The 11,272-nt window shown below is 45.2% G+C and overlaps 1 protein-coding gene across 1 annotated transcript; it reads right to left on the reverse strand.

Moving 5' to 3' along the window:
• LOC125530235 (protein cornichon homolog 2) lies at positions 1–8,431 on the reverse strand. Its single transcript, XM_048694627.2, has 5 exons — positions 8,111–8,431; positions 7,208–7,389; positions 5,657–5,779; positions 433–533; positions 1–334 (listed from the first exon to the last, which is right to left on the reverse strand). The coding sequence occupies exons 1-4, from the start codon at positions 8,183–8,185 to the stop codon at positions 464–466; spliced, it is 450 nt and encodes a 149-aa protein (XP_048550584.1). The 5' UTR covers positions 8,186–8,431; the 3' UTR covers positions 1–334; positions 433–463.
• Between the last annotated feature and the right edge of the window lie 2,841 nt (positions 8,432–11,272).

An 11,272-nucleotide genomic window follows, 5' to 3' on the forward strand; every position in this document is an offset into this window, starting at 1 on the left:
TGAATCAAAATACAACACCGCGATATAAGTGCAAGATGTCAGCGTTCGCGCATACCACACCAAGATGTCCAGCGTTAACCAAATCTCGACAGATGGCGTTGCAATACCAAAACGCATGAAATTACAATGTACACCACAAGGTCAGTTCTGCCTGATGGTTACAATCAACACCCAGGCACCAGATAAGCTCCTACAGAACAAATGAACCGTCTTGTTTCAGAATTTCTGGAAGACTGGAATGTACTCTCACCGGTTCCTCGTGTTAAGTGTTCATTAGGAGCCAGATGTTGAAACATGTGTGCGACAAGTTAACCAACTGCATCATTGGGATTCCCTTGAAAAAGAAAATCAGTGCCAGGCACCAGTTTCAGTGCAGGTTATTAATGAAATGATTAACAGCTCTCCCAGTGAGCAGACACGGTAGTAATATACCTGGCCACATGTGAGATGTTGATGACAAGCTCTAAATAGTCCTAGTTTCTACCAGATTCACATCCTCATCAATAAATAGTAGCACAGCCGTCATGACAAGCCTGAAAAGACGTATCATATATATTAACAATTATATTTGGCAACAAGCATCCCTAGCGTGCAAGTGGCAGAAAACTAAGCTTGAACAAATGCTGAATTAAGTATAGCACAAACCCAGGATTATATGCATAGCACAACTGGTAAGTGGTAACAAGGAAAAGAGGATCATGAAGGAAACCTCTATAATACTAATATATTTCTACTATTTTTTCATTATTGCTGGGCTGAAAACATGTGGACGTAAACCTAGAGGTGGGGAGCCGAGCAGGATCCATGATTGCAGGCTGAGGTGCTCCCCGCCACGTCGCTTCATGCAGCAGACAAGTACCGTCTGAGCCAAATCAAACCTCCTGGTGTTTCATGGCCTCAACTTGTCTGATGCCGACTCCAGTTCTAGCAGGAATAGCAGCAGGAAGGACAGGATCAATGGCGGGGCTCATCAGCAGAACAAAAGCACCCAGGAAGTGTGTGAGAATGACAACCCTGCAGTTGCACAATATCTGGCAGAGAAGTTCCAGAACAGACTCCCGGACAGTCCGTGATCTTGTGAGCTTAGTGCAAGCTCAATCCCCATGTATTTTTTTCTTTGTGAAACTAGGTAGTCGAAAGATAGGATGAGAAGATATCAATCTCATCTAGGTTTAAGTGGTTTCGAAGGACTAAATGGTCTTAGTGGAGCTTTAGCTCTTTTCTGGCATGAATTTATGCCAAGACAATGTGAAGGCTATGGATGTACGATATATTGATCCTTACTCCTTGGAGGCTCACCCGCATCTACGGCGAGCCCCAGACGGAGGACCGACATCGCATGTGGTCACTTCTCAGTCATCTTCACCACTAAGCGGACATGCCGTGAGCAGTGATTGCAGATTTCAACGAGGCCATGTGGGGCTTCAAACATTTCTCCGAGACTCCTCGCTCGGCAGGTCAGATGATTAACTTTCGTGATGTTTTGGAGTTATGTGGTCTCGGTGGTCTTGGTTTTTCAGGTCTGCCATACACTTATGATAACCAGCGATCCAGCCGAGCAAACGTCAAAGTTCGGCTCGACCAGGCAGTGGCAAACAACCAATGGCATGACTTGTCTTGGAGGCAGGTGTTAAGCACCTGGTTGCTCCTTTGTCAGACCATGCACCGATCCTCCTAAGGTGCTTGGCCAAGTTACAACAGGAGAATGTGGGTAAGAGGTGCCGCCACTATGAAGTTGCTTGGAAGCGTGACCCAGCGCTGCCCGAGGTGATCATGCAAGCCTGGTCAGCGGCCGGTGCCATGGGCAACCTTGGTGACGTGGCGGCGGCGCTAGGCGAGCTCATGCACGCATTGCATGGGTGAAGGAAAAAGAAATTCATAAATCCCATACTCGTCTTGAGGAACTAATGGCTATGAACGCAGATCAGAGGACTATTCGGGAAGCTACAGATCCGGCACTGTGTGCAGATCAAGTAGGTGGTGTCGCGTGCGCGGAAACAGGATAAAATCCCTTGATGATAGTGGCGTGGTGCAGCAGGACAGCGCCATCATGGCTAATATGGAGACAGATTACTTCATAAATTTGTTTACTGCTGATCCAGCGCTGTGTGTAATTGACCTTATCAATGCGTGTTACTGACAATATGAATGAAGGTCTGTGTGCAGAGCTTTCTGATAAGGAGATTGCTGACGCACTTTTCCAGATAGGCCCGCTCAAAGCCCCTGGACCAGATGGATTTCCGGCGGGATGTTTCAGAGAAACTGGGCAATAATGAAGGACCAAGCAATTGCTGGTGTTAAGCAATTTTTCCGGTCAGGAGTTGTGCCTGAAAGGGTGAATAACAATGCCATTGTCCTCATCCCAAAAGTTGATAATCCGGTAAAACTCACTGATTTCAGTCATTTATAAGGTGGTGTCGAAGTGCTTAGTTAACAGGTTGAGGCCAATTCTTGATGAGATCATATCGCCAGTACAAAGTGTTCTTGTGCCAGGAAGAACGATAACAGATAATGTGTTGGTTGCGTTTGACTGCATACATCATATCCAGCAGGAGAAGGATCCAGCAGAGTTTCTGCGCCTATATGCTGTGGGCCACTCAAAGGCAAATGATCAGGTTAATTAGGTTTTCTTGAAGTGGACGATGCAAAAGTTGGGTTTCATTGACCGATGGATGAACTGGATTATACTCCTACTTGTGTCACCTCGGTTAGATACACTGTCAAATTTAATGGCACCCTCTTGGATTCGTTCGCGCCGTCGCGTGGGCTACAGCAAGGTGACCCTCTCTCTCCGTTCTCATTCCTGTTTATTGCTCATGGACTTTCTGCCTTGTTACAGGATGGTGAGTTAAAGGAAATTTTACTTCCCTGAAGGTATACCGGCGTGCTCTTGGTATCTCTCACTTCTTGTTCGCCAATGATACATTGCTCTTCTTTAAGGCAGAAGCACAACAAGCGGAGAAGGTCCATTCTATCATCATGGCTTATGAAGGCGCTACTACTCAACTTACTGACCCAGCCAAATGCAGTATTGATGCGGAGCATCCTACGGTCATCCCCATGGACCTACCTTCGTCTCCCACGACACCACGTGGACCAATGACAAGAGCTCGAGCAAGGGCTATCGAATCCAAGGTGAACTCGCTCCTCTCCGAACTACCACTTTCTACATGTGAGACATGGCTACTACCTCAAACGGAGACCCTATGTGTGATTAGGTACTTAGAGGGAAGCCACAGGGCAACTACATCCAACGGACAAGACGGCGAAGACACCCACTACAAGGACCTGGAGGAAAAGCTGCTGGAAGTTTACATCCACCGGACAAGGACGAGTTCTGGGAACAGTTCAAGAGCTCCGACGAGGAGTCAAGGAGTAGTTTCATCTTCGAGTAGTAGTTGTGTGAACTAGTAGTAGTCGTTGGAGTAGTAGTTTGATGGATGTAGTGGTTTGAACTAGTAGCCCTTCAAATTAGAATTATGTTTAATTGTGTTTTAATTAGAACTATGTTTAATTATGTTTGAAATGAAGTACTAGTTGAACAAACTATGTTTGAATTATGTTTGAAATGAAGTAGTATTTGAAGTTTCTAACTCTTACATCTCCAGTTTGCATCACCTATTGGAGTTGCACTTTTAGATCTCCGTTTTGCATCATCTGTTGGAGTTGGCCCTTTTATGGAAATGCAAAAAGCACTTTTTGGAGATGTAAATTTTAACATCTCCTGTTTTACATCTCCAAATTTGCATCTTCTATTAGAGATGCTCTTAGCAAGATGGTACGTAACTTCTAGTGGGGATCGTCAGAGGGGAAGCAAAAAAACACACTAGCAGGCTTGGCCTAAAATCTAGAAGCATAAACTCAATGATGGTTTCGGATTCCGTGACTTCACAGTGTTCAACCAAGCACTGCTAGCTCGCAAGCTTGGAGACTTCTAACCAAACCCGAGAGTCTGTGCGCAGGTTTTAAAAGCTCGATATTATCCAAAGGGGCAGCTGGCGGATACTGTCTTTTCAGTAATGCATCGGTCACATGGCAAGCGATCCAGTATGGATTGGAGCTGCTGAAAATGGGGCTGATTTGGCGGGTGGGCAGCAGAGCGCAAATCCACATCTAGAGGGATCGGGTGGCTGCCACGCGAGCCGTCGGGCGAGCTCCTCAGGCCCCAAGGGACATGCTGGCTAGGACGCGGCGGCTAAGACACGACGCAGACCTGCTGGATGCCAATGGCGCCTGGCGGGTGGATGTTCTTCCACTTCCTCTCGGTCGACGTCGACGCTATCATCCGCATCAATACCTCTCCACGTGTCCCCGGTGACGTCCTCGCCTTGGCCCCGAAGAAATCCGGTGTCTTCTCAATTCGTTCAGCATAACACTTTTGCCATGGACGAGCATGAGCGTCCGTTGGCAAGTGCTTCGAGTAGGGCAACGGATGGTCATCGCGTTACCTGGAAGACCATATGGGGGTGCCCTACTCCCCCTAAGGTATGCGTACTTGCCTGGTGGCTGGTCTCAAATTCTCTTGCCACTTGGGCCAATAAATTCTCTCGCAATTTGGAATCTAATGATCTGCCCATGTGGAACGCGGGAATGGTTACCATGCTATGTGCAGATGCCCGCGGGCTAAGGACTGTGGTCGAGGATGTCCGCAAAAAGTGGCCGGAATGACTATTCGGCGTGTAGGATCAGTTGTCAGAAGCCAGCCGCATGGTACTGTTGATGGTCCTTTAGCACACCTGACATGCCCGGAATGAGATCACACATGATAAGCACCGCCTCCGACTGAAGCATCCCGACGGTTTCTCAACAGCTACATAAACTTGCTGTTGTGTCTCAAGCAGTTCCCTCAAGATGATCCGACCAAAGGCAAAATGGTTCTCCGGGTGGACAGCGAACGACTCGGTTCGAAACCTCACACGCAGCCTGGGAGCTAATACAGGAGAGGACTTGCGCTGGGTGCGGCTGCCGGATGGATGGGCCAAACTCAACACGGACGGCAGCTATTTCGCCACTGACGGCTCCGCTGGCTGTGGCATGGTCCTTCGTGACTCTGCCGGTGAGATTATCTACACGGCCTGTAGGCAGCTCTTCATATGTGATAATGCACTTGAAGCTGAATTGGAAGCGTGCAAGGAAGTACTAAGAAAAAGGACAGACCCAGTGCCTGAGGGTCCCACGCCAGATGGGGTCTCGGGAAGGATCACACGAGGCAAGCTCCGCTACACAGTGCAATGCAGAGAGACGGCGTCGGACCCCGGACCTCTTGGCAAAAGTGGGGAGTACTTCACAACTGCAGAGGGCACTAGGGTAAGACAATATACAAGGGTTTTTATAATGTCCTAGGTTGTGTGTGACTGACTCAGAAGTAGATAGAAGGATAAAGAAAGCGATAGGTGTTAATTGTGCGTTTCGCCACGCATAGCGCTTATCTAGCCTAAGTGCACGCCTAGGCGTGCTTAAGCGCACGACTAGCACAATTAAGCGCTAGACGTTTTGTTGTCGCCTAGCACCTAGGCAAGCTTATGCGCTCGCCTAGGCGCGCTTTTTTTTCACTGGATAGAACCATGTTTTAAGACTAGCATATGAATGCATTTGCAGAAACAATTTACCCAATCATAAATATGATAAATTAAATTAAATAGTCTGAAAACCAAACCTGTAAATGGATATAATAAATAATGCGAAGTAGAAGGCAAGCTTGATCATCCTGTACTTCTTCTCTCCATGTAACTGTCGGAATATCTCAGTAACATCTATAAGATGTTTCCGATTCATATACCTGATAAAAAAACTATAATTATATTCCTTTAACTATCATGACACAGAACATGAAAGCACAGGATGAAAAGGTAAATGGAAGTAAAAATATGCAGAATGAATGCCTTGCATAGGCAATTGTACTTAGATCACATTACAAAGGTATATGCAAACATCTATTTTGTTTTCTTAATAAAAAGTTATTACAGGAATTAGTGGTTACTAGCCGCATATGCATTCTCATTTTTATATACAAGAAGCAGATTACCAGTATAGATTGGGTATCTTACAAAAGTACATTTACTCTTCTCAATAGAACAAGCTCCAATGCCAATAAAGCACTTTATTTCAGGTATCAAGTCTCAACTGATCAACTGAGGAAAAAGAGATCCAAAATGACTGAGAAAAACAGATTTAAAAAAATTGAGGCATTACTGTCCCTCTACTTGGGACTTGTGTGTCTACCAATAGGTAAAAGATATTTGATGCAACTTCAATAATTTTCACGTTTGGAGTCACTTTGCACCATTCAGGTTCATCCTCTTAGATGGATTATTTATTAAGAGCTGTGCATAGTTAATAGCTGTTTCCTGCTGTATTGCTTGTATTGGACTTTGTTTCTATTTCCTTTATGCTAAAATTAGTTGTCTCCCTAGAAGACACTTATCTCTTTGATGTATAGCAACGACTTGTAAATGCCCAACAATATCAATTAAGCAGACCAACAACAGGGAGATGTTATTTCTGTGTTGTAATTACAAACAAGGCTCTGTGGGTCAGATTAGAAACATAAACTAGAGCAAGGTTAAGAAGTTTCTGCATTAATCCTAGGATAACTATATGCTTAGAGTCAGTGAAGGTTAGTGCAAGGCAAACAATGTCTAATGGTTCTTTCATAGTGCGGAATGGTAAAAAGGAAATGATTCATGTCAAGATTAAAGCACATATAGCAGGTACGTTGTAGAGTAGATGTTATCATATTATGACAACAACAAAAGAATGAATACAAGCCAGACACAACATTGTTACTAGGGCATATATGCATACCATTTCTTGTCTAAAAGCGTAAATGCCAGGCCAATATGTTAAACATGGAAGGTCATGAAGAACAATAAAACATGAATAGCCCGAAATGAGAGAGCAACTACAAATGATCAGCCTCCGGATCATTTAAAAAAGTTCTTTTTACAGAGCACTTCCATAATATGTTTCTATCCTTCACTATTTCATGAAGATGATAAATACTTTAGTAAACATTTAATTTCCAAAACTAATTATGTACACTGGAATTCCACAATGATAGAGGCATTACAGATTCCTCCCCAAATGAACAACTAATCTGAGATATAAAGTAATCCACATAAATAATAGCAATACAACAGGGGAATGACCAAACAAGCATGTATAGTTTGAGAGGTAAACTTCAGGGATTAAAGGAAGAAGTACATACAGCTTCACATGGTAATATGTTACAGGAGCCATAACTAGAAACGGAAACCAATTCAGCGTCAAGAGGAAAGAAGCGCAGAGGACCCCTTGGAGTACGTATTCTATTATGACTACTGCGTTGATGCGAGATGATGAATCATATGGATTGATATAGTCAAACTCCAAATCAGATAAGCAGATAAGCTGATACAAAAACACAAAGAAAAATCAGTGGAATGAATCAATAAGAGAAAATAACTTAAATAGCTTATTTTGCAGTAAGCTAAACCATGACAACAATATCTACTTACAGCCTTACATTGTTATACAAAAGGATTTGTTCAAGTATAAAATATTATCAATCGTGGTGGTTTAAGCTTTGGGTGCTAAAGCTACAATAATGCATGTCCGGCCTATGATCCTGCTGGTTTCACAACAACCACAATATTTGGGATGTTACAAGCTGTGGAAGCACCGGGATGTTACCTAGTAGCTTGTGCTAACATTCCAACAGGAACAATAATCAGAAATACTTCATTCCATCTAACATGGAAGCAGATGAGCAAAACTGAGCAGCGCAGAAACTTTGGATGCATTTAACCAAATGTAGCGGAGCTTTCTATACAAAGATGATTTGTGAGTGTAAGTTAGACATGATCTAGTTTGCTGAATCGCAGTCCAGCTGACCTACTACTGGCTATCTTCTTTCCACCTCGAGTTGACCAACTATACTGGTAATATTGGCAAGGAAGAACGACAAGAACTACACCGTTGACCAAATCCCTGCCCAAATTCTGTTCAGAATTCCACAAAGCTGACGAGCTGAAGCCCAATTTGGTGAGGAATCTCGCCAATTGTGCGGCAGATCTTGACCAAACTCGCGGCTCAAAGGCGAAAGTTTAAAGGGACGAGGAGCTGAGCTTGCCTGGTAGGCAGTGAGGCCGACGAGGGCCATCACAGAGGCGAAGGAGAAGAGCCAGAGGACGAGTTCGACAGACATGTCGGCCGCCGCCGCTGCACGGGACCGAGCGGGACCGCGTCCCTCCGCTCTTCGCTCCCGTGTTTGTGCTCCAATCAACCGGTCCAGATGGACAAGCGCCTAAGACCACTCTCGCCGGCTTCAATGGCGTGGTCGCCGCCGGGGATGGGAGGGACGGCGGTGAGTTCGTGGGTTTGGAGTTGAGAGGAGATGGGTCCTGGATGGGTTCGAGGAGGCGGTCGGGGCAGACTGAAGGTCTCGCGAATTTAGACGCAACAGCAAAAAAAAAATTCCAACAGCAATTTAAAAGACGAAAAATGGCTTTGAGAGTTTCATACATGTATATATATATACTCACTTTTATAAACACATGCACACACATCTTACGCCTATATGCCATCGTAGTAGATAGAAACATCTCCTCCAATAACGAAGCCAACTGATATAATCTACGGGGTCATTGGTAATTTTTAAGATAATTTCGTTCATAGTCCAAAATACATGTACCGTGATTTTATATTGTTTTCTCTACAGTTGTGGGGTCAATTGACCCCACAAAATATATGTAGGATCATTGTTGGTCTTTTTTCATTGAGCGCATATCGCTTAAAGATTTGAAATAAATTCAGAAAAACGCAAGTAATTGTGTAAGTCTGAAACTTAAACTCTGATGAACTATGAATATCACTGTCCTCATAACCATCAAACCACGGATCATTTTACAAATGGCTTTCAGAGTTGCACAACATGTTTGCCATGCACTATAGCCCTAGCTTACCATATCGATAAGCGATATGCTGGTGTGGTTCTTCTGAGGAAGTATGGCTATGTGAGAGTGTGTGTTAGTTTGAAATGTTAGGGGGCTCGATAACCCAGCTAGGCGGAGTTCCATCCGTCTGTTCCTGCAATCCTATAATATTTCCCTCGCGTGTATTCAAGAATCAAAGTTGGCTATCGTGGATGCCGTGGCTGTGGGCAAACTTTTGGCCCGGCTTTTGATGGCTTCGACTTTCTTCCTGCAGTAGGTACCAAGGGGGGCATTCTGATCGCTTGGAGGTCAGATAGATTGAGTGTGTCCACGGTGAGTAAGAAGGATTTCTCCATCACCATTAAAGTCACTTCTTTGGCCAATGGAAAAGAGTGGATGACTACTTCTGTTTATGGGCCACGGGAGAATGAGAATAAAGTCAGATTCCTGGAGGAGACTGTGGAAATTAGGGGCCTTGTTCAGATGCCATGGATCCTGAATGGTGACTTTAATCTGGTTTGCAATGAGGATGAGCGAAGTACGAGAAGAATTAACGGAAGATTGTCAAATAAATTCAGACATACAATTAACACCTTGGGCCTGCATGACATGCCACTGGTCGGGAGGAAGTTCACGTGGAGTAATGATCAAGAGCGCTCGGTCATGGCAAGATTAGACCGTGTGCTGTTCAATAGTGATTGGGAGGACACCTACCCCATCAGCGACTTGCTGCCGCTTAGTTCCAACATATCGGATCACTGTCCCCCTTTTCTCACTTGCTCTATGAACAGGCCCAGACAACGTCGTTTTCGTTTCGAAAATTTCTGGGTTAAGCTGCCCGGTTTTATGGAAACGGTGAAGGCGCCTTGGGAGGAACAAGTCTCTAGTAATGATCCCATAAAGGTCTTTAGTGTGAAACTGCAGCGTACCGTGAAAACTCTCAAAAGTTGGGGTCAAAGGAAACAGAGCCATATGACCATCCTTTTTCAGATTGCAAATGAGTTGATTTTGCGTTTGGATGGCGCGCGGGAAAATAGACCTCTGTCTGAGGAGGAACGAAAGCTTAAGGCCTTTTTGAAGGGCAAGTGTCTGGCACTCGCATCCTTGGAGAGGGTGCGTCTGCGACAGCATGCCAGAGTGAGAGATCTTCAGGAGGGGGACGCCAATTCCAAGTACTTCCACATGAAAGCTAATGGATGGCGTCGAAAACACCAAATCCCTTTCTTCAAGGACGGCGGCCGAGTGGTCACGGCCATGGAGGACAAAATGAATCTTGCGCGGAACTTTTACTATGGTCTCATGGGCACACCGGCACCTATTGCATCTTCCCTGAGGCTAGATGAACTGAATCTACACGGTCTATCCCCAGAGTTGGCTAATGGACTAGAAGTGGATTTCACTGACACCGAGGTCAAGCAAGTGATCATGGAGATGCCCTCTGACAGGGCACCTGGGCCTGATGGCTTCTCCGGCCTTTTCTTTAAGGTTTGCTGGGAGGTTATCATGGAAGATTTTATGGCTGTCATGCATGACCTGCACAAGGCCAAAATCTTTTCCTTTGGGCGGTCAAACTCATCGATCATCTCATTGCTGCCAAAGAAAGACAGATCCCTGGAACTGGCTGATTTCCGACCGATCAACCTGATTCATGGTGTTGCTAAAATCTTTGCCAAGGTACTGGCAGTGCGTCTTTCACCACTGTTACCGGGACTGATCTCGCATGTTCAGAGTGCTTTTGTCAGCGGGAGAAGCATCCACGAGAATTTTAAATTTGTGTGCAATACTGCGCGGCTGCTACACCATAGGAATGTCCCGGCTGTGCTTATGAAAATTGATATCTCCAAGGCCTTTGATACTCTGTCCTGGGAATTCATGCTCAAATTGTTGATCCGGCGAGGAATTGGACGAAGATGGTGCTCATGGATCCGTGGTCTCATGTGCACAGCCTCATCATCGGTGCTCGTCAATGGGGAGACTTGTGATCCATTTGCGTTGGGCTGTGGTGTAAGACAAGGAGATCCGCTATCCCCAGCACTCTACATCCTTGCTATGGACACACTTCAAGCTATGCTTCATTGGGCAACCAGACACAAGCTGCTCTCTGACTTGGGGCTTGGAAGAAACGTGTCGCGGGCTTCCTTCTTCGCGGATGATGCAATTCTTTTCTTCAGGCCAAACACGAGCGATATGCAGGTGATTTTTGCTATGCTGAAGCTGTTTGGTGAGGCCACTGGACTACGTATCAACCTACAAAAGAGCACCATTACTTGCATCAGGACAAATGACACCTTATCTGTGGGGTGGCTCATCATTTTTCCTGCCAACTGAAGCAATTTCCCATACAATATTTGGGGCTCCCT

This window comes from Triticum urartu, chromosome 5A (assembly GCF_056163025.1).
Source record: "Triticum urartu cultivar PI428250 chromosome 5A, HENAU_Tu73, whole genome shotgun sequence".
Classification (NCBI taxonomy): domain Eukaryota; kingdom Viridiplantae; phylum Streptophyta; class Magnoliopsida; order Poales; family Poaceae; genus Triticum; species Triticum urartu.